The 23,622-nt window shown below is 51.7% G+C and overlaps 2 protein-coding genes across 5 annotated transcripts in view; one reads left to right on the top strand and one right to left on the bottom strand.

The window, feature by feature from the left end:
* LOC310905606 (uncharacterized protein) overlaps window positions 1-23,622 on the bottom strand; it is a 136,778-nt gene that overhangs the window by 48,786 nt on the left and 64,370 nt on the right. For 2 of the 4 annotated variants that reach the window (XR_014589145.1, XR_014589146.1), the window contains exons 2-3: window positions 17,580-17,752; window positions 9,253-14,007 (exon numbers count right to left, since the gene is read on the bottom strand). The gene's annotated coding sequence lies outside the window, so the exon portion shown is untranslated. Of the gene's footprint in view, window positions 1-1,129; window positions 14,008-17,579; window positions 17,753-23,622 lie in introns of those variants that run through there. The other 2 variants (XR_014589148.1, XR_014589149.1) reach the window with 2 other exon arrangements.
* On the top strand, window positions 5,872-9,431 carry IRX3 (iroquois homeobox 3). The gene is made up of 4 exons (XM_083852111.1): window positions 5,872-6,448; window positions 6,769-7,921; window positions 8,303-8,369; window positions 9,043-9,431. The coding sequence occupies exons 1-4, from the start codon at window positions 6,218-6,220 to the stop codon at window positions 9,095-9,097; spliced, it is 1,506 nt and encodes a 501-aa protein (XP_083708237.1). The 5' UTR covers window positions 5,872-6,217; the 3' UTR covers window positions 9,098-9,431.

The following is a 23,622-nucleotide window of genomic DNA, read 5'->3' as shown; positions in this document are numbered from 1 at the left end:
AATACCCGGGCCGGGAATTACAGACATCTCCGGGCCGGGAATTACAGACATCCCCGGACCGCGGACCGAACAGATCCCCGGAGCGGGAACTAAATAAATAACCGGACAGGGAACCAAAGAAATAACCGGACCGGGAACCAAATACATCCCCGGACCGGGAACCATATAAATCCTCGGACCGGGAACCAGATCCCGGGACTGGGAACCAGATCCCCTGACCGGGAACTAGAGCCCGGACCGGCACACAGCCCCGCTGCCGCCGCAGCCGCCCTGCCCGAGTTCTCCTGTCCGGTCCCCGGGTCCCTGCGGTCCCCCCCGCCTCACCCCGGGGCGGTGCCGCCGGGCCGGGGAGGGGGACGGCGGAGCCACCGTGCCGTCCCTATCCCGTCCCGTCCCGTCCCGTCCCATCCCCATCCCCGGGAGCCGTCGGGGGGACGCTGCCGGTGCCGGTGCGGGGGGCGCGGCAGCACCGTGCGGGGTCTGCCCGCACCCCGCGGAGCAGCAGGAGGGCAGCGACCTCCCTGGCAGCCCCTCGGGGAGCCCGGGGAGCCCTCCCGGGCCGGGGGCAGGCGGCGCACGAAGGCTGCGCCCCCCCTGCGGGCACCGGCGGGGAGGGCAAAGCTTGAGGGCACCCTGCGGCAGCCCGGGGGGGGGGCTTCGCCTCCGGCCCCCCCGCTCCGAGCATCCCCCGGCGGGGGTCGGCGAGCAACAGCCGCACCGCCACCGCCGGGGCACGGCAGCCGCTCGTTGCGCCGGGCTATGGAAAGTCTGAGCGGGTGCGTGAAATATATTGGCATAAAATTAGGGAATTGCGCTAGCAGATTATAAATCACCCAAACGGTCAAACCACAGATATGAATCACGAATTCCTGTAAAGATTAATGTTTCCTAAGATTCACAGCAATTATGCATTTTTTGGACAAAAGCCTTCTCCCAACCTCTCATTCCCGAGCGCTGTGATTTTATTTATTTATTTATTTTTTCTGAAGTCTTTCCAGGTTTCGGTGGGGTTTCTAATGAACGATTTACCAAAGGAAAGGTTTTATTAACACCTCTGAAAACTCCAAAGTTTAAAGGGAGGGAGGGAGGGAGGGAGCGGATAGGAAGTTAGGTAACACAATATACTGACCTACTGGCACCGGTCCGAACGCAAACCAGCAAAGCACCACAATGGTGGGAAAAACTCGGCGAAATGGAAGGGAAAAAGTACCTCCCGGGGGCCGGCTTTGCCCGAGTGGGGCCGGGGCTGCTTCCCAGAGCTGCCCCCGCAGGCTCCAGCAGCCCCGAATGGCCCTTTTACCTTGGCTTACCCCCTTGTGGCACACGGAGCGGGCTGAGGTGCCTAAAAGGGGAGGAAGAGGACAGGGCTGGAGCAGAAAGGGGACGTTATGGGGAGGAAGTAGGCTGGCGGGAGGTGTGCGGGACTTCAGGTCTCTCAGGCACTATTTTTCCCTTCTCGCCTCTGTGCAGAACTGGAGATAATAGTTGGGGCTGCAGGTAACGGAGCCTGTTCTTATTCAATTTCCCTAAATGGCCTGGAGAGCACTTAAAAGCCCGGAGAGCTTCTGGCCAGCATTTTCTTATTAACTAATTTCACTTCGATCCTATTAAAGTGTATGCTTTATAACCTTCAAATGAACCTCTCTCTCCCTCTCCCTCCCTCCCCATCTTCCCTCTCTCTCCTCAAACAAAGCCATTACCTCCTAATGACAGGGCAGAGCAGTTGCAGTGCCTGCCCCGGCCTCCCTGCCGGCCTGCCGGCCCCCAGCCCGGCTCCGCGCCCCCCGAGCGCGCCGCGGCCCGGCGGAGGTGCGCTCCCGTCCGCTTTGGGGGAAATCTCCGCAGTAATGGCTTTTAAATGGATACATATATTTACCATTTCAAACGGGCTCCGCTGTTTCCTGGTAACGCTCACCACAAATGGTAATAATAAAAGATGAAGTATTTTTTCTCACCTTAGGTCATTAGATTTACAGACAAGGTACTAAATCATCTGAGCTCCCCAAACCTTTAAGGGAAGGCGCGCACACACTCCCGTCCCCTTCTCCTCTCCTCCCCCTTCTCGAGAAACCTGCAAAGGGAACGGAGACAAAACAGTCGTCGAGTCTAGAGGAATGTCTCCCTTGAGCAGTTTACTACTTCTACTACTACTACCAATAAAAAAGTTGACGTTGGTTGCAGAGCGCAGACTGTCAGTGGCCTCTTCCCAAAGCCCTAACATGAAGGGTCATTAATTGTGTTTTCTTTCCAAATCATATGTCACTGCAATTAACAGATTCTGATCAAGAGACTCCTTTCAGATTGATTCCATATGTGATAAGGAATGTGCAGCTTGTTATCTATCTGTCGCCTTGGAATTATGGAAAAGCTTCAAACGTGTAATTTGAAGAGTCTTTTACCCGGCTCTTTGATCTTTCCCTCTATTTTCCTTAACTCTTTTTGTACCGCAGCCCCTCTTCCAATTCCACTTGTTTGCTGCCCCCCTCCCCGCCGCTCCCACCCGTGCCCGGCCGCGGGGGCTTCCCCCGGCCCCCTGGGAGCCCCCCCGGCCCCAGCCCCGCCGCTCGCAGCCCGCAGCCTCCGGAGCCCGTCCCCGGGTCCCCTCCGTCTCCGTGCCCCGGGGAGCGGGGGCAGCGACACCCAGCGCCCGGAGCTCAGCCCCGGGGCCGGGCCGGGGGTTAGCGGGGTGGGGGGGACACGGCTGGGGCTGGTGCCGCAGCCCCGGAGCTGGCCCCGGCCTCGGGGAAGCCGCGCTCCGGGGCCGGTTTGAGCTCGGCGCCCGGCGGAGCGCTCCGGGAAGGGAGGGCGGCGAGGCCGGGGGGAGGGAGGGAGGGAAGGAGGGGAGGGAAGGAGGGGAGGCGGGCGGGGGTGTGTGTGTTTGGGGTAATAAATCAGGAGCCGCTCTCCCGGCTTTGACAGGTCCCGGCCAGAAGACACGTGTCTGTCCGGCCGAGGAGCGCTCCGCCGCCGCGGCTCCCCCCGGGGGCGGCCCCGCTCGCCCCCCGCCCCGCGGCCGTCGGGCCCCGCACGGCTCCTCCCGGCTCCTCCCGGCCTCCCCGGAGGACGAGCCGGCCCCGGCCTCCCCGCCGCGGCTCCTTTCGCTTCGAGCCCGGCACAGCGGCTCCCGCTCGGCTTCCCTCTCCCGGCCGCTCGCTCCCTGCCCCCCCCCGCATCCAGCCCGGTCCTGGCCCCGGGGCCCCCCCGCGGCCCGTGCCCGAGCCGTGCGGGACCATCCTCGCCGTGGACATCGCTCCGAGCACCCCCGGCCCGGTACGGCAGCGGGAGGACCGTCCGCTCCCCTCCCTCTCTCGCCCACCGTTTGCTGCTTTTTTTGCGCTTCTTCTCTCCCCTTTTGAACCTCTCGGCCGAGCCCCGTGTCTCCGCACGTTGCTGCTCCAGCCCATTCGCTCCGGCGACGTTTCCTGCCCGTTCCTTTCCCATTAATAACCCATCCCTCATCCTCGCCCTGACCTGCATCCAATCGCACCCATAAATTTCTCGCCTGCCGTGCCTCCCTCCCGGCTGGCCTCTGCTCCGTCTCTGCGGCGGGGCCCGCGCCCCACATCACCCCACAACACCCTAACATCACCCCACGACACCCTAACATCACCCCACGACACCCCACATCACCCCAAATCACCCCCCATCGCCCCGCATCCCCCCGCGCCCTGCCCGCCGCTCCGGCGGCTCCCCGGCAGGGTCGCGCTGCGATCGATCGCGCAGGGGATTCAAAACCTCTCCGGGTGACACCAGGCAGCGGGCGAGGAAACCAAACGCTCCTGCGAGCCGCTCAACGCCGTGGCACCGCCGGGCAGCCCCGAGAGGACGGGGCCGGGGCGTGCGGGGCCGCCGGTGTCCCCCAGCCCGCCGGGGGGGTCCTGAGCGCCGCCACCCCGCGGCTCGCCCCATTGCCCACCTCGTCCCCTTTCCCCCGGGAGGAGAGTTTTGGAAAGCTGCCGCCTGGCTCCGCCGAGCCCGTCACAGCGCCCGAGCCGAGCGAGCAGGGAAGTTGAAGCAAAATCAGGACGTGGTGCGGTCCCCGAAACGGGTTCGCTGCCCGTTTTCCTTTTGAATTAAAAAGAAATAAACATGTAACCGAATTTGGTGGTGTTATCTCCATTGCATTATGCTATCAAAACCCATTACGGGAGCAAGGTTGGCTAGAAGAAAATAAATTCCTCCAACCCAGACTTGTTTTTGCACTAGATTAGCAGATAAGAAATGCTATAAAGATGAACTTAATACGATTAGAGATGTTTCCTACAGATTTTCATATATTGATTCAGGGAATTTTAATTCTGGAGCTTGCTTTGCTATAATCCGCATTTATTACAAGCTGATATAGTTTTATTACGGCAAGCTATCAAGGTCGATTCCTTTAACTGCGTAATCTGACATGAATTTCATTTTTAAAGAAATGTAGTTATAAAAATCCATACTGTGGGCACAGTGGTTATATTGTACCTAAATCACATTCGAAAGGCAATAAATCCGCAGAGCGCTTCGGAGCAGAGGGGAACACGGCTAAACCGCCCTCCCAACTCCTCAAAGCCCTAAAAAAACTTTTTTAGGATTTAGTTTTAAAGGAACGCCGAGCTTTCCCCGGGACGGCTAAGCTCCCGCTCTCCACCAGCACAGCCCCCAGGTCGCGGGAGCTTTTCCCCCTCGCCCCAGCCCCGGCCAGCCGCGCAGGGGCGGCTCGGGACACATTTGCGCCCTGCCGGGACGCGCTGCGCTCGCAGCAGCCTCGCAGCGCGGCATCGCCGGGCTGGGAGAGGCGGGGGGCGAGAGCGAAGGGTAATTTAAAATGCGTTGATCGTTAAAAAAAAAAAAAAAAAAAAAAAAAGTTTATCCAGTAATTAAAACGTGGCCGGGCTCCCTCCCTATAGCTCCTCATAGCACCGCGCCGCTGCTCCCTTTGCAAATGTTGCACGTACCAGGTACTTCCTTCCAAACCTTGTAGTGCTTCAGAACAGAGGGAATAAGCAAAATGATCATAAATTTCCTAATTAGAGATTTCGCACCAAGACAAAAAGGTGTTAATGAGTTTAATTCCAGTGCCTGTCATTGTCCCTTTTTTCACACCACTTATTTACTAATGGCCCAGAGGGCTGCTCCCGTCTCTCCTTTGTTAAGATTTTAATTTGCCTTCTTTTCTGCCTTTGATGTAAAATTGTGACCTACAACTCTTTGAAGTCCCTTATTAGGAGGAAAATTAACTTAGCTTTTCCACTGTATCTGCTCACTGTTAGCCCAGACAAAATGTAGAGAACTCCTTAAAGATTCAGTACATTAGGAAAAATTTCAAGGTAGCCCCGGAAATGCAAATTTCTTTCAAAATCCGAGAGTCTTTAAATCTGTGCTAGGAGAGGTAACCCTCGCCAGGGCCGGGGGGGTTGGGGGGGCGATGCAGGAATATCTTAATAAAGGAAACAAAATGAGCCCGGGCAAGGGAAGGATGTAAATTGGAAAACCTGAAAAGGGGTGGGTGGTGGTGGGAAGAGCCCTTTATTTTTAAATGTCACAACTTTTTCCTGTCCCTCTCGTGTGCCACTCACAGCTGACACCCTGGCTTCCCATGCTCCGGGGGAGGGGGGGGGGGGTCCACGAAAGAAATTATATCTAAATCTATCTCTATATAATTAGAATACCGCGAGGCAGGGTTAAACCTTTGTAAAACACACAACTGATTGGCGATTGCTAAAACGAGATTTGAAAGCAACTCAAATAAAAGATCGCGACGTCAGTAAACAGATTTAGGAAAAAAAAAAAAAAAAAAGAAGCCAGTGACAAACCCGGCGAGAGCGAGCTCTGGGCATGAGAGAGAGAGAGAGAGGCAGAGAGAGAGAGAGAGACTTAAAAGAAATAGGAGGGGCTTGCGAGAGACTAGAAATGTCAATCAGAGCCCGGAGTCCCAATAATCTCAGGCAATCTGTTAGGACCTGACCCGGGTCCACTCAGATCAATAGGAAAAGTGCGAGAAGAAAGAAGCGCTCGGCTCGCTTACCGCGGCGGCCGGAGCAGGAGGGACCCCGCGGCACCCCCGGCCGCCCCCCCGATGCCTGCCGGAGCCCGCGGCCGCCGCTGAAAGTGCGGCCGGGCGGCGAGGGCGAGCGCCGCGGCTCCCCGCTCCGCTGCTCCTTTCTCCCCTTTCTCTCCCTTTTTCCTTTCTTCCCCCCCTCCTCCTCCCCCCCCCCTCCCCCCGCTGCCCCCCGCCATGGCTTTCCCCCAGCTGGGCTACCAGTACATCAGGCCCATTTACCCCGCCGAGCGCCCGGGGAACGGCGGCGGCGGCGGCTCCCGGGGCGGCGCGGAGCTGGCCCCGTCCGGGCCCCTTTCCAACGTGCTCTCCTCCATGTACGGCTCGCCCTACGCCGCCGCCGCCGCCGCCCAGGGCTACGGAGCCTTCCTGCCCTACGCCGCCGAGCTGCCCATCTTCCCCCAGCTGGTAAGAAGCCCCCCCGGGGGCGTGGGGGGGGGGGGGGGGGGATGTCCCCGGGGTGCTGGGGGGGAAAGGGGAGCGCCGGGGACGCGCCCCCCGAAAATTCCGCGCTTAGGGTTTGACGGCTGCGGGGGGCTCCGGAGGGACCGCAGAGACCCGGGGGGGCCGCCGAGGGGGTGCCGAGCGGGGTGTCCCCCCCAAAACCCCGACCCCAACCCCGACCCCAAGCCGGCGGCTCCGCGGTACGGAGGGAGCGGGGCCGATCCGGCGCGGTGCGGAGCGTGGGCGCCGCCTGAGCCCGGCCGCCCCTTCCCGTGTCGCTGCAGGGCGCCCAGTACGAGCTGAAGGAGAGCCCGGGGGTGCAGCACGCCGCCTTCCCCCCCCACCACCCCGCCTTCTACCCCTACGGACAGTACCAGTTCGGGGACCCGTCGAGGCCCAAGAACGCCACCCGGGAGAGCACCAGCACCCTCAAGGCCTGGCTCAACGAGCACCGCAAGAACCCCTACCCCACCAAGGGCGAGAAGATCATGCTGGCCATCATCACCAAGATGACCCTCACCCAGGTCTCCACCTGGTTCGCCAACGCGCGGCGGAGGCTCAAGAAGGAGAACAAGATGACCTGGGCCCCCCGCAGCAGGACCGACGAGGAGGGCAACTCCTACGGCAGCGACCACGAGGGGGAAGAGGACAAGAGGGAGGACGAGGAGGAGATCGACCTGGAGAACATCGACACCGAGAACATCGAGAGCACCAAGGACGAGCTGGAGGACGAGCTGCAGGACGCCGACCTCCTGCACTCCGACTCCAAGACGGACTCGGAGGGTTCCGAAGGCTTCGAGGACCTGCCCGCCCCCGACGAGCGCTACCTCGAGGCCGCCGACGGGGAGCCGCACCGCCTCCGCCACCACCACCTCCGCCACCACCACCACCACCACCACCACCACCACCACAAGTGCGAGCTCCCCGCCGCGCCCCCGCCGCCCGCGGGCCTGGAGCCCCTGCAGCCTGCCCTCCGGCCTCCCCTCCAGCCTCCGCCGCGCCTCCACTCGCCGCCGTCCTCCGCCTCGTCCTCCGCCGCCTCCTCCCCGACGGACGGCGCTTTGGCCGGCACCGTGCCCAAGCCCAAAATCTGGTCCCTGGCCGAGACGGCCACCAGCCCGGACAACCCCCGCAAGTCCCCCGGGGGGGGCTCCCCGCCGGCCGCCGCCCCCCAGCCGCTGCCTCTGCCCCCCCCGCCGCCCCCGCCGCACAGACTCGTCCCCTCCTGCCCCTTGGGCAAATTCCCCAACTGGACCAACCGCGCCTTCCCGAGCCACCACCACCACCACCACCACCCGCCCCCGGCCCCGCACCCCCTGGCCTTACTGAACACTCCCCACCTGCTGGGGCTGGGGGCCGCCCCCGCCGCCCCCCCGGGCGCCGCCGCTTTCCCGCGAGCCGCGGACCAGGCGCAGAGCGCGGAGCCCCCCGGAGCAGGTGACCGCTGAGCGGGGATGCGCGGGGGATGCGCGGATGCTGCGCGGGGGCTGCGCGGGGGCCGCGCGGAGCGGGCGGCGGGCGCCTGCCGCTGCCCCCCGCTCCCCTGCCGGCCGTCGGGGGGCTCCGCGGGGCTGCGGGGGGGCTCCACGGCGGCCCCGCGGGGGCTTCACGGCGGCCCGGGGCCGGCCCCGAGGTTTGCTCGCGGCTCGGAGCGTAATTTTTTAATTTTTTGCTCCCCCGCCCTTTTGACGGTCGGAGCTTTGTCGGGTTCGCCACGGTGAGAGCTGGAGGCTAGTGGCTGAATGCAGGGCTGGAGGGAGGGGGGGATAAATCGGGGGCTAAAAAGGAACGCTTTTTTTTTTTTTCTTCTCTTTTTAGATCGATCTAGTGCCTTGGAAGTAGAGAAAAAGTTAATAAAGACAGCTTTCCAGCCAGTGCAGAGGCGGTAAGAGATTGCTTCCTCAGTCTCCTAAGGATATATGGAGGGAGTTATAAATGGTTAGCCCGGGTCTCCGCTTCTTTGGTGCCCTTTCAGGGCGGCTTCTTGTTCTTCCCCCGAGTGCGCGGTGGGTTGTTCCGATTTTTCCCTTTTTTTCCCTTTTTTTCTTTTTCTTTTCCGCTGTTCCTTCGGGCCTCTGCGGCTCCCCGGCGCGGAGCGGAGCCGCGCTGGGTTCGCGCAGCCCCGGCCGGGCACGGAGGGAGCGCGGCGAGAGGCGGCCGGGGGGCGAAGGTCTGCCCGGGGGGGCACAATAAGGCAGGGAAACGGCAGGGAAACGGCAGGTCCGAGAGGAGCGCAGGGAAATGGCAATTTCGAGAGAAACGCAGGGAAACGGCAAAGCCGAGAGCCGGCAGGAAAACTTCAGGGGCTGAGCCCCGCTGGCCGCAGCTCGGCGCAGCGCTCGCCGAAACCCATCGCGCTTCTCGGGAAGCCCCACGGGGGTTCAGAGCCAGGTCGATTGGCCGCGCCCCCCCCGAAAACTTTTCACATTTAGAAATCTATTTTTTAAAATAGCGTCAACGACAAAACTAGCGCTACTCGCCTTTAAAAACAGCGTGGCAGCCCAGCCTCTCTCGCAGTATTAAATACCTTTTTTTTCTGTGTCATTTTGTTTCTCCAGGCCCCAGAACCAGCTCGATGCCGCTATGGTTCTATCGGCGTTGTCATCATCATAGTTATTTTTTTTATTGTGGTTGTAATGATTGTAAAAAGAAATCTCTGTATAGTTACGACTTGTAAGCATGTCCGTATATTAAAACTAAAAGGGGGAAAAAAAAAACCACGCAAAAAACCCCAACCCCGCTTCTGTACTATCATCGGGATTAGCTGAGTTTGTGAGGTTTTTTGGAAGTCCGGTGAGAACTAGGTGTTTCCATTTTTTTTTCGTTCGTTTGTTTTTGTACATACGGTTAAAAAAAAAAAACAAAACCTGTACATACGTGTGAACCAAATTGTACAAGAAAGTATCTATTTTTGGCTAATAAATAAACCGTTGCCACTTTGCCTACACTCTCGCTTGCCGCCTCTGCGGTGCTTTTGCCCGAGGCTGCTGCGGGGCGGGCACCCCCCGGGCCGAGCCGAGCCGGGCCGGGCAGAGCCGAGCCGGGCTGAGCCGAGCCGGGCTGAGCCGAGCCGGGCTGAGCCCGGCCGCTCCCCGTGGCTCCAGCCTGGAGCCGCAGCTCCCCCTGGCGGGGGCGGCCGCCAGCGTTTGCCCCTTTCCCCCGAGCCCCCCGGCCGGGGGTTTTGTTGGCCCGTCCGACTCCACAGCTGGGTCCGGGGGGGGTTTGGGGTGCGTGCCCCCAGCCCTCCCCTCCGTCCGGCCCTGGGAATGGGGTAACGGCGGGGGTGGCAGATAAATAAATAAATACCTGGCGCTTTTCTCGGCTTGCTGCCGGAGCCGGCGGAGGGGGAGGGAGCCGGGAGCGAGGAAGCAGGAGTTAAAATGAAGTTAAAGTACAAACAGAAGCACATAGCTGACATGCTTCAAGTTTAGACAGTACAAGATATGCAAATGCGCGGGGCTGCGCAGTATTGACATTTTGAGGCCATAGTGATAGGAATGTATTATTTATAGGATCGGGTTGCGCTAGGCCGATAAACTACATTTTCAACCTAGGCGTTTGTAAGCGGTGATATTTATATATATATATATATACGTTCACACTCCATAGCCGTGTGTCTGTGTGTCTGCTCGCCTTGTGTACGCGTTTCGAGGGCTGGCGGTTACCGTGCTCCCCGGCGGGCCGTGCGGTACAGCGGGGGACCCCCTCACGGATTTGCAGCCCCTGCTTTCCCCCCCCCCCGTCCCCTTCCTTTTCACATACGTTCTGCCTGGCCCCGGCCAGCCCTGGAAACGGCGTTTGCCTCCTCGCAGCGCTGTCTTTCTGCCAGGAACTGTTCCCCTTCTTGCACTCCAACAGGCTCCCGAAACGAGGGGAAACTCTGTGGGTGGGTGGTTAGCAAACGGATTGTTTCTCATGTAAATTTTACCCAGTCTCTCTGCACTTTGTAGCCCTGCTTTTTCCTTAGCCAATTCTGGCTGAGAGGAGAAAAAAAAAAAAAAAGATTAATGGCATGTAAAATGGGAGGGGTTGGGGGGAGAGAAAGCTAGAGGCGAATTTCCACATCCCCTTCCTCTGGACATCCTGGTGGGTTTTCCATAGAAACTTTCACACAGTGGCCAGACAGACGCTTAAAAGGGGATGGAAGAAAATAATGAGACCGCGATGGGAAAACAATCGCATCCCCAGCTTTCCACCTCCACTGAAGGCTGCTCTGCCTCGGCGGCACAGCCGCTCGGCTCCCCGGCCCCGCTGCCCCAGCTCGCGGGATGCTCGGGCGGCGGCGCTGGGCAGGGCGCCCCGTCGGCTTCTGGAAGTGCAAAGTCGGCTCCCCCGAGGGAGAGAGCAGCCTTCGTGCCTGCCCAGCTTCCCTAACGGGGAGAAAATTCCCATTAATTTTGTGAGGAAACGTTTTGTTATGCGTGTTTCAACAAAACATTAAAAATCCTGCTCCTATTTTTTTTTTTTTTTTTAGAACTCACTCGCACAGCTTGACAGCCTCGCTGGAGCTGCAGCCAGGCCTGCCCGCCACAGCTCCGAGAGGCCTCCTGCTCCCTCCCTCTCTCTTGGCTGCTCTTTTCCTGTCTAATCAATTATCTCCCTAGCTAGTCCTTCTCAAAGGTGAGAGCTCATTATGCATATTCATAAATCACAGCTCCCAGCCCTGACACTGATTGATGTAATCATCTCCCGCTCGCTCCTTCCTGCGCTGGAGGAAGCGCGGCGAGGAGGAGGCAGGAGGAGCGGGGGGCTTGGAGCTGTCGGCCCCCTTGTGCCGGGGCTCGCTGCCCGCTCCCGGCCCGGCCCAGGCCACGGAGAAGCCAGGAGAAAGCCTTGTGAGCCGAGACCTGGCCGTGAGGTGCCTCCAGCGGAGCTAGCTCTCACGCAGACGAAATTAGAGCAGCAAGGAAAGGATCCCCCCCGCTACACACGTACGGTTTTCACCACCAGGAATCAGAACGTGCATTAAAATAGCCCCCCCCCCCCCCCCCCCCCCCAAATCCTTCACATCAGCTTTTATTTTCCTTGGATAGTTAAAGCTGAAAAGACGTGCTCTGGTACGGATCCTTACCGCAAGTGTTTAGGCATTCGATATCGTAAACAGCTTTAACGTTATACCCGCGACTCTTCTCAGTAGCTGCGCTGTAGAAACGCAAAGAAAAAAGTTGCAAACGCTAAAAGTTACTGCTGCGAGGGCTGGAGGGCGAAAGGGCTCCTCCAGCTCAGCCCACCGGCTTTGGAGATAGGAGAGTGTATCTCATCCCCGAGCTGTTGCCCAAAGCGTGCTTGAGCACGGCAGCCCTCGAGATGCTGTGCAGATTGTGTGGTTTACCTGCACGGTTAATAGTTACACTCCTAAAATACCTCTTTTTATCACTTTGATCAGAACTATCAGCGTACTAAAGTAGTAATACAAAAATATATGCCCTGGAAATCATAACGAGATACAAATCAAAGGGAGTCCTAATCAAGTACTTTTGAGAGTGTTATCTTCCTTGTTAACAAATGGTAATAAGAAAATTAAGGCTTATAGCTTGCTTGCATTTTATCTAAGAGAACCAATAAAGATATCAGATGCTCTTTGTTTTATATGTTTGAATGTAAAGCGGAATAATGAAGAACATGTACCTTCTAAGGACGCGTTTGCTTCATGGCTATTAACCCTTTACAAGGCCAGTGAAACTTGGAATTTGCAGGAGGAGGAAGAGGCTGTGCTGCTCCCAGCTTTCTGTGACCAGCCTTTGCCGCAGTCGAGACAACATCTTTTTTTATTAAATGCTGAAATTGGAACAAAGCAACAATGGCTGCTTGCTAACTATGCATGTCCAACAGGCCTCTTTACTATTCAGCAAATGGAAGATATTAAACAACATTTTGCTTAAAGGTACACTGAGGCCATTTCCATTAGGACATGGTGTCATTCATTTATTCACATGTTAAGTGGATGTCCTTGTGGCTAATGAGTAATAATCAACAGTGACTCCACTTTATTCCTTTGCTCCCAGCAATGTTAAATACTCTGATGGAGTCTCTTTGCTGACACACTAGAGAATATGGTTAAAAAGTGCTAAAGGACATTTTCAGCGTAGAGCAGCCACATACACACATGCTGGAAATAGCACTTTTATTGCAGCCCATTCTATTAGGCTTTGTTCCTGGTTAAGGCACAGCACATGGAGAACGCTGATATTTATTTGAAGATAGTTTGTGCCTCAAGAGCGAAGAACTCTCTCGGTCTGAGGGGTGCTTGGCTATTGCTGGGAGACGAGCTCTTGTCCACCTGGTTTAGGAAAATCAAATGTACACTACAGTCCCTTCCCTGAGTTCTGTATAGGGCTTCACAGAGATACGTAGTGGAGGAGTGATTTAGGACAAAACCTTTCCCACAAAATATCTGACTTTTTTTTTTTATATATATATAAAATAAAGTAACTCTCCTACCAGCTAATTAATCCATTTTATTACATCAACCTCGGCAGCTAAGTAGGTTAATAAACTATATTAATATATATTTTTTCCTTTACATGATTGCTTACACTGGAGTCTACAGCTTAGTTGTCTCCCGTGTCAATGCCTAAAGTTTGAAAGGTATAAATGAATCATTCTTGGTCATGATTAAGCTTAAGTTAGAAATAAAATATGTCAATCAATCTGGTTGGAAATGTTCCTGCTGTCTAAGTTGGTTATGCAAAACACTCTAAGGTGTATAGGCATGCTCAATTAGGTCAAGGGATCTGATGGCACTCCTACCCACAAATGTGTGTCACTTGGATTCCTCATTATTTTTAGCAGTGGTGAAAATGCATGTCAGTAGGCCAGCTAGCCAGGCTAGAATAAAATTACTTACTGGGAGCGCGTGAAAACGGGGCTTTAATACATTAATATTATACCTATTTTCAAGCAAAACAGTGGAAGAAAATACGTCTCTCTCTCTGCCTAGAAAATACATGACTCACTATTGAATTCCTCAGCCATCATTACTATAACTCACACTGGACTGTGCGGTACTCAAGACACCTTTGCAGTAAAATTTAAGTGCCTAAAAACATAGATGTAATGTGAAATTAGATACGAGGAGTAAAACATCAATTTGCTCTGTTATAGTCTAACTGGCTTCCAAGAGAGGTAAAGCACAAGCTTCACGAGGAGATTAGATCGTCCCTATTCCAAAATAATTTAATGAAAATGGGCACTGGAAATGGCTATCGAACAGCAGCGCTCGTGCCCAAGTTCTCAAATGGAGACTTCTGCAAGTGATTCCCAGAGAAGACAATGTCAGAAATTTATGCCTGATAGACAGGTTCCCTCTGGTGTACTAAATCAAACCCTAATGCTAATAGAAATGTTTTCATATAATTTCAGAAAAAAAAAAAAAGGCCATGATGAGCAAGTTTTAGCACTCACGCCTGCTCTCCTGGCATCCGGCGTAGTCCCTGAGATTACCTGTGTGGCTAAGCGAGCAGGGCTAAATTGTCTGGTCTTACACTTCTCATGCTGGCACTCCGAGGCACACCACAGAGACCCTGGGCACAAGGAAAGGGAAGAGAAACCGACTAGAAACACCACCGTGCTCCAGCCTCTTTCTGCCATGCAAAAAATAAACTAAATGCAGGAAACTGGCAAATTAAAAGAAAAACGTCGCTGCCAAAAGCCAGAGGCAGAACTGGTACTACAGGTAAGGCTGGGGTTCCTTATGCGTGACTCTTAAACGTGGTTTCAAGGATGGCAGTGTCCCTTTAAGAACAGCACCATGCAGCCAATATTTTCTTTACTGCCAATGAAATTAATATATTCACTTCGGGAAGAATTCCCATTCTTTTCTTAGGATATCAAAATGGAGCCATCATCAGTCAGTTAGTTAAATAGGAGAAGCTGGAGAGTAAGTAAATGGAAGAGCTTTCAAATGCAGGGCTAAAAATGCCCAATGAATGTGTAGGGGGCTTCAATAAAAAGATTTTGACTTGTGTTTTCACCCCTTTCCCACTTTACTCATTGTTTACTGACACTGCTATGGACACAGCATTCAGGCGCTGCCCGCCCAAGCCCTGGGATGTAAAAATGTCATCTCTATTGTGCTCCCGGCCCGGCTTTGATGCTGCCGCGGCCCTTTGTGCGCGCCTCTAAATCCCTTTATAAGGCTGTCCTGATTGTCCGTACTGCACATCGCCACAAAAGCTCGTCTTATTGAGAAAATAAAAAAGTCAGAGAGGGGCCAAATGACGGGAGATTGGGCCTTCGCTGTAAAAGGCCTACTATTCACATCCAGTGGGCAGGTTTCTCTCTAAGGAATCGCAAAGTTTGGATGGCGGCCGCACCAGCAAACCAGGGCTCCTAGTGAAAAGGCAGCCCCCGTTTTAGGCACCTTCTTCTTTGGTCTTATCTAGAATTACTAGGATCGTTTTCATAAAGATCGGATTCTACCGAGAGCAAGTGTTAAATCCTAGAAGCCATTGTGGAGCCTGTTTTCCCTTTCCTGAAGGAAAATGACCACGTAGTACTTGTGCATGTTTCGTTTGGGACGTTCAGACGAACAGAGCGCAGGCAAATTCAAGGAATGCTGCAAACAGCACTTATCGTTAGAGCAAAACAAGGCACAAACACGTCCCACCTGCCCCCCAGGACCACACGGCTTTGGAGGAGAGAACCTGAGCCTGTGGATTTACGCTGTTGGTCCAGCAGCCCTCGTGCAGTTGTTCTCCTTCCTAATGCTATTCTGATTTGTCCTGAATGTTAGGGGGCAGAGGGAGACAAAGGCTGGATAAGGTCTTATTCTTTAGGCATGGGCTATCGGCATGGGAGGACGGTGATTTCATGGCTTTTGTTACCGAGGTTAGGGACCGAATTCTCTCACTGAATTAGAATGGTAACAAGTGGGACTGGGGATCTCTGGGGCTTTTGTAGTGCACTCATCTGAGAGATTGCGCTTTTCTCAGCCCTTCAGATTTATTTTGCCAAAGTTACAGGGCAATTATGGAAATGCGCCCTTTGAAGCTCGGCCGATTTCTCTTTATTTTCTCTCCCCCCCACCCCGCCCTGCCAAAGCAAAGCCTCCCTCGCCTCCTTTCTTCAGCCGGGCGGCCGTCGCTGACAGTGGGGATTCGAGCGGCGACTCCGCTATTCTTTTGAACAGCGAGAAAAACTTTTAATAAATATATGCTAAAAAACAGACTTTGAAGCTTTTTGGGAGGGAAGTGTAAAATAACAGTGAGGTAACGACCTCCTGGAAGAGGCTGTGTGTACGTGGCGTGCTGGAAGATGGGAGCCTTGCTATGAAAAGAGCCTCAGTGCAGCGGAGCGCGGCCGACAGCCACAGCGTTTGGCCCCGCCATTGCCCTGCTGCCGCAGCACCGTGCTGTGCCGTGCCATGCTGTGCTGTGCCGTGCCATGCCGTGCCATGCGGCCCTCGGCAGGGCTCAGCTGCAGAGGGGCTGTGCTCCCTGCCCCTCGCGCCCCACAGCCAGAGGCCCAGAGCAAACAGACCTGTACTTTCTCACCCTTGTACATTATTTATCGGCATCGTTCGGAATCTCAGTGCTGTGTGTGAACTAATAAGACATACTTTTCACTTTGCTTGATGGCCTAATGTTAAAGAAACGTGTCTGAAAACAGACGGTCAGACCCGGAGCAAGGCTGGCTGTGACCAGGCTGCTTTTTGCCCCGAAATTCAGTTCTGCATCTCTCAGTTGAGTCCATGATTGGTTTCTTTATTCGTAGCAGACTCCTTTGCTCCTGTAAGATACATTGTTTTTTTTTTTTTTTTTTCCTGGGCCACTCAACAAACTCTATGGGCCAGATTCAGACTTGATGTAAGTGGAAGAAGATGCTGTTGGTCTCCCTGAAGCTTATATACACCTAACACAGGGTCTGCACCTGGCCTGAAATGTGGACCTTCTTATCAGCAACAAAACATGGTAGGAATAGCAATATTTGTCTTGAGGTTTGTAACTGCGGTGCAGTATCCTTTTCTGCTCTCTACAGAGCTTATGAGGGATCCTAGGACCGCATCTACGGCAGCGTGGAGTACTGGTGTTTTCTGGATGTTAGAGCTTACCAATTTTGCAGCAGAAAGCTCTTCCTAATCAAGTATCTACTTGAAAGCATGGAAACACAGCTCAGACCTCTACACAAGTGTGCTCACAATAAATGAATACTAATAACCCCCTATCGCTTCCTTTTGCTTCTTTGAGCAGAGGAGTTGTTCCAATGGATTTCTCAGGACAGTTGCAGAAGGTCAAATGCTGCATCTATGGCATTCGGCACTCGTATAGAGGTCCCAGCAAGCAAATTTTATTGGAATGGGCTCAGTGGAGTTGCAGTTAGATACCACAGGAAGAGAACCAACATTTATCCTCTTCACCTTCCTCCCCTAATTCCCTTTCACACATCTATGCTTCTTTCCCAACCTCACGAAGACCCTGTGGATGCCCTCCTACTCCTTGCACATTTCCCCAGTATGTCATCACCTTGATTTTTTTGGAACTCACCCCACTGTTGGGAGCTACAAGGTCAGGGTAAAACCAGCAGCTGCGAAATTTGCCAGATCTGGATCCATCACCTGAAAGTCCTCCAGGAGCTCTGCACTACCTGATTCACTTCAAAGTGCAGCTGGGCATGGTGTGGTGCTCTCGTTTTGTTTGCAGTAAGGAGAGGAGGTCTTGGGGAATACAGATCTAGATTTAGGCCTCAGTACAAAACCTTCAAACAGATTCTGGGGCTGATATACTGCTCTATTCCAAGAACCTTCCTAGCCTAACAAAAGTTAAGCGAAGAAGAGGCAAGCATGCTAATAATCTTGAGAAGCTGTTCCATTTGTAAATGTAACAGGGTGGGGAGTTGCCTCCTCTGAGAAATGGTAATATTCCTACTGATATGCAGACACGCCTTCAGTCTACCACCAAGTACCTCAAAGACAAGTGCAACCCCTGTCTGCAGCAGAGTGCAGTTTCAGGTGTCCATGTTTCAGCTTGTAGCTATAAATAATTGCCACATGCAGCTCCCTGACATGGTGTGACATGGTGTGTGGGTTCCTCAGAGAGACTGGCTTTCTACTAGTTTAGGTTTATACCCCAATAATTAAAAAGACTTTGAATCTTACTTGCTAATACAGTTTGCCAAGCACAGAGTTCGCCAGCTTCCTCAGGTGAAGACCCTTGAGTGGTTGTGCTTCTCCTCTGCAGCAGCTCCAGCCCAGCAGTGGTTTTGGGGTGTGTGTTTGGTCAATCTGGCCTCAAGGCTGCAGAGACGTGATCACCATGACGAAGTCTGTACCTGCAAGCAAAGGTCACAGATTTGGAATATGTTAGATATTTAGATATTCCAGATGTCTGCTCTTACAAGGAATAATTCTGGCTCATCTGGGCTAAGTTTTAACCTCTGGGCCTTATGTTTACTCTGTAGTGCAAGCAAAACTGCAGGTCAGCATTGTGACAGTGTCTAGAAGGTTTGGAAATAGAAGGATAGCCATTATGAACAATTATTATAAACTCATTTATGGTACAAAAGATGGTATCTCCCTACTACTCGTACAAATGGACTTTAGGTGTAGGTCCCTACCATCTGACTGTCAGTGGGAAGTGCCTATCTCATAAGGTTCTGACCTGGTTATCTCCTAACCCCGAGCAATTAATCACCAGCATTTAATACCAAGCAGCAGTGCACAGGAGCAGCTCATTCAAAATAATGTCTTCCACTTTTCTACAACTATCAGACCTATAGCTTTCCTCAACGTGGAACCACTACTTTCCTTTGGAAGACAAACTGGCACACAACTAGCCTCCTTCTGAAGGCAACCCACCACTACCACCACTTCCATTCTCTTAAAAAAGTACAAAAAACAACCCAAGCCCATGAAAACCGAGCAGCTTGTGCAGAAAAGCCACCAAACACCAAGGGCTCGGTTACCAGTCGTGCTGCACACCCAGGTAGAGGAGTAGAGGAGTGCAGAAAGGGTCCCTCTTCGCCCTCCCCATGGTTATCATCATTGCCAGCGCCTGGGGGTGTGGGAGAGGGCAGTGAGAGAATGGATGGACCAGGAGCTGCAAGCGGGCAGGGCTGGGGACATCCCCCACTGCTTCAGTTTTAGGCAAGAGGAACGGCTTTGTCTTCAGTGGGCTGCACAAAGTTGGAGTAAGGTAGCGAAGGATCAGGCCCCATCGCCTCTTTGTAGTATTGGAATTTTGTTTTGAAGTGCAACAAAAATACAGGTGGCGGAGGAGATAATGCACTGTACCGTTCCTTTGGGACACTCGGGGAGATGCTAAAGAATTCCAAAATAGGGAGCGTGGGCTTTTCCTAGCATTGATCACAAACGTTAGTTCAAGAAAACACCCAGAAGTAGTAAATATGCAAATTTGTTATGAAAGGAGAACCTACAAGTACCTGCTACGTTAAAGAATTTTTTTAAGGATATTTGATCCTCATGCAGCATTTATCAGATTCTGGGTTTATTCTGGGCATTCAGTTTAAAAAAAAAGGGGAGGGGGATCCCTTTTAAACTTCTTTTCTTTCTCTGCTCCAGCACTTGTACGCGAGCTACCTCACTTCTGCTAAGATACGAGAAGCGTGTTTACAGTGTAATATAAATTTGGGCTGGAGAATACCAATTTCACATAAATTAGATGGCAGAGCACTGTTCCGCTATTTTGTTGTCTAAATTATATGGAAATTGGTCTTATGCAAGGAGTAAGTCCTCACAGAACAGGGCCCTTAGGCTTTTGGTTTAATTATCATAAGCTTCCATTTAATTAAACTTATTAAATGGTTTGGTGTAAGAGCAGACTATCATTTTGCAGAAGCTTTCTGGAAGAGAAAAAAATATTTACGCCCTAGCTGCTTGGGGATGAAATAAAACTTCTCTTTAGAGATGTTTTCTTAGGCATAGGGGTGAGGGTCACCCTTGCCATGCTCCCCAGCAGTGCAGTAGCAGGGTGCCTTCAGACTTCGGGTGCCCAGAGGTATTTCAGCCTCTTCTTTCCTATAGGGAAAGTAAATTCAGATTTTTCTTGCAGCTGGTATGTCAGTTTATGGGCTAGAAATTATAGGACAACATCAATATAAGGAGAATTAGATGTGAACCAACCGTACATACCTGGAAACTGAAAGAAGGTCCTAAACCATCAGAATAAGGATGTTCTCTGACAGTAAAACATGCCCAAAACTACTAAACCCAAATAACCCCAAAACAAAAAGCCACCAACCCCAAACAAGTCCATACATGCTTTCAGATCAGCTTGATAAGCGTTGGGCATTACACGACACAAAGCCTGCATTAACAGGAGACGGGGCTCAATGCCACAAGAAGCCTCCTCCAGCCTTTTGTTCGTAGTCAACCCCTTCCGCAACAGTATGGAGCTAACAGGCTTCAGCCCAAACGCACTGGCCACCTTCATACACAGCTCTTGTCCATGCTGTGCATCAGTTCAACCAGAAAAGACCTCATCTGAGACTTAGATCTTATAAAAATCCTCCTTTGGATGAATTTGACTCTTGGTGACTTCCTACAGAACCCCGTAGGGGCCAAGCCCACAGCACACTCACTGACTTTGCCAACTTTACAGAATAAGCACCTCTTATTTTATTCTGCAAGACAACAACTCTGTCTGGGTTGCAAAGCTGTCTTATTGATACTATTAAAGGAAATTCAATGTTGTGGAAGAGCGCTATGTCTCAGTGCTTGTGGTACTGGGTACTGACTCCTTTAAAAAAGGATAATTAGAAGAATAATTAGCTGAACACATGAAATTGAGATGCTTCTTCAGGGACACGCGAGAAGCTCATTAATAAGAGGACTGAGGGCCAGTGTGTGTCAGGGACCTAATAAATATATTTAAGGACAAATAGGTAGAAAAAGAAAGTACACATTACTAATGTTGATAGAAAGCCTTAACTGCCTAATGAATTTCAGAAATTGGTTGAGAATAGTTAATCTGTGTGATAACATGACCCTCGGGGTTAGTTAGATCTGTGAATTCTTATCCCCCCCAGGGACTTAGCAAGTTTCCAGAGATTCACATCAAATTCATACAAGGAAAAGGCATTCACAGTTGGGAGATTTCATGCAGGTTTTGCTTCTGAATGCTCATGTTACACAAAACCCGATATTCCGAGATAATAGACAGAGCAAAACTCAGCACTAGCCCCACTGTTAATTACAATTTTCACTTTCTAACAAACAACCACACACATTTGGATTTATTATGGGATCACATATAACTCTAGATGAAAGGAAATGTTTTACCATAACAATAGTTGATTCTTAGTTGCTTTTCTATGCTAAATTAAACTCTGTATGTACGCTGAAAAGGAAATGCATCATCTGGTATTTTCTTCATTGGAAACGGCATTTCTTACACACCCTTTACAAAAATTTCACGGGAAACACGCAGAAAAACCCACCTAACTTTTGTAGACCAGAGCTATGAAGTGCTTAGTAATTGCAGTCTCATCAGTGCTTTAAGGAACCCTGCCAGCGGGAAGGCAAACCAAATATTTTAGAGAGCTCCAAAGCAAATGCAGCCCGTGCAACCTGAGCAGCGGGGCGAGTGGCAGAGCTCTTCGCCCCGAGCCAGCAGGCAGCAGTGCTGTTCCTAGCTGTCCCTTCACCAGCAGGGCACCCGCAGGGTCCCTGCCTGTCTGTGGTTGTTGGCAATGCTGTGTCCCCTCAGAAGGCAGTTTTTACACCCCATCAGAGGACTACTAGACTGGAATTTCCAAAAGAATTCAGGGCAGTTAGGCACCCAAATCCCACCAAAATCTCCTTTGAAAACTCTCAGCTGTAGCTGATAGCGACACGTTGCAGCAGCAGTTTTTTTCTTTTGAAGAATGGGATGGATTTTCTTCTTCTTAATATGGATGTAAAGGTGCAGAAGGGGGCAAAACCAGAAGGACCCTGAGCCTACGGATTAGAAGGAGGTGTGTGTCCCCATTTGCGTGTAGGGTCTATGGCTTGTGAGCTGCACTCAACGCCCAACCTGCGCTTTTGTCCAGAACCTAAGTCAGGGCTTGTGTTCCTGCACAGCAATCTTCAAAGGTCTTAAAAGAGGTAAGTGAGACCAGAGAGTGAGAATCCTGGAAATAAAAAGCAGATACACATTTTGTGCATGTATCTCTGACTGCATACCTCCGGCTCGCCCTCGGAAAAAAAGCAAGATTTGTTTGTAACAGTGACATTAATATAAATGGTGTTGAAGGTATACTTTTCAGCTGATATTGCAAAAGTGAATGCTCACCACATACTTGTGCATAGGAGGTCCTGCTGAAAATACTTATATATAATTTAACAAAAAAGAAGCTTTTGTACTAAGAAATTATGGCTTAAAGCTTTCTTATTTGGGAAAATTCCAGCCTTTGTGCTCATATCCCAGTTATTACAGTAAAGACTTCCAAATGGGAGATATTTTAGAAGAAAACAGTACCAGAGTGATAAGGGTACTGTGCTTATTTTTCTTCAAGCAGTGGTATGCTTTTAGTTTGAGAAGGAATTTTAAAAGGTTCTAGATGAGATGGTACAAATCAAACATATTCTTATAATATTTATATAAAATATGTCAAGAAAAAGGAATAACAGGGGCTATTAAAAACACTGCCTGAGAAACAGAACAATAGCAGGGCCAGAATACATCTTATTGATCATAGCTGTACAGAGCTAAAAACGTATGAACAGGTCTGTAGCACAGGACAATAAAGACAAAAATCCTTGAAACGATTTTAGAAACAAGCCTTTTAGCAAATACGAACAACATCTCATTGGTTCTCCTTCTAACTGCCCATTAAATAGGGGCTTTGGGGGAAGATGTACACCTAGAGGACATGTGTGGGCTGCCATTGCTATAAATATGAGCACCAGCCAAACCAAGGTGATGTCTCTTGGTATGGAATTAGTGTTTGCTACTACAGCATCTCTTCCTTCAGTGATATTAACATATAAATAACATTAATGGAAAGAAAATTTATTAGCAATGACAGAAAGGCAAGGAAGATTGGTGAGTAAGATCCAAGGGTATGAGGGGAAAGATCAAAAAACATCAGTCTATCATGTGTCTGTGCCTGGATACCTACAAGAGAAAGTGAAGCTTCAAAAAGATGAGAAGAAAGCCGATGATGGGGTGACAGAAGCAGCTCCTCTCCAGGACAGTGACAGCAGTAATTATAGACAACAATGACATATGATGGAGAGCTCTACCCCACAACTTTACAGGAGAGGCAAAACGTGTATTGGCATACTATGATATGAGGGATAGGGAATGAAAGGAAAAGTGAAGTTCATCTTCTGCCACAGCAACATCATCATGCTTTCCCTATCAGCAACGAGGAGAACCTGCAGGAGGAAAAGCAAATGTACGTGTCCCTCCACAGAAGACGAGTGGGGCACCCCAGACTCAAACATGTGGCAGCTGAGTAGGCTGGGTCACAAATCTGTGATGGATGCTGTTGGCAACGATCCCGAGAAGCAGTACTTAGTATTTATTTCATTTTGGGATATGGATATTTACAGCTCTTCCTGTAGGCTGAAGAGACTGTCAGCCCAAAAGACTGCCGCAGAAACCATTTGGCCCATGGCTGCTTCCACCGCAGCACCAGGAGTAAGGAACAACTGCTGATGGCAAAGCCCAGCCAACCCATAGCCCCCTTCCACAGTTACCAGCTCCTAACACCCAGGACTTGGTTCTGCGGCTTGTGACCGGGTGTATTTTTGTTCCGCGGAGAGGCTAAGGGATGGCTGGGTGTGAGAACAATGAAGTCAAAAGCCTGTTTCAAACCATATGGCGGCGGTGCCTTGGAGCTGACTCTAGCCACAGGGTCAGTCTGGTTGGAATCAAAGCGCCATCGCTTCCCTGGGTTTTACTGCCTCAGCACAAGCAGAGGTTGTTTTCATTTTGTTCAAAGCGGAAGTCAAACAAAATAAAGAGATTCCACATTTCACTGGTAATAAAACACCAGAAAAGGTACCAGTTAAAAAAATGCAGCTCCAGTAAATAACAGCATGCTTCCAGGACTTGCACCCTTTTAGTCCAAGGAACGAGCAATTAATTTATTGGATAAATTCAAAGTCGTAATCTTAATTGCTACCTCCAGTCAAGTCCAACTGACAGCAACCAAGCCACTGCAAAATTATTTGATATTATTTTCCATTAAAACAT

This window comes from Anser anser (genome assembly GCF_964211835.1).
Source record: "Anser anser genome assembly, chromosome: 11".
Classification (NCBI taxonomy): Eukaryota; Metazoa; Chordata; class Aves; order Anseriformes; family Anatidae; genus Anser; species Anser anser.
The sequence above is the reverse complement of the archived record's forward strand: the minus strand, read 5'-3'. Positions and strand labels throughout refer to the sequence as shown.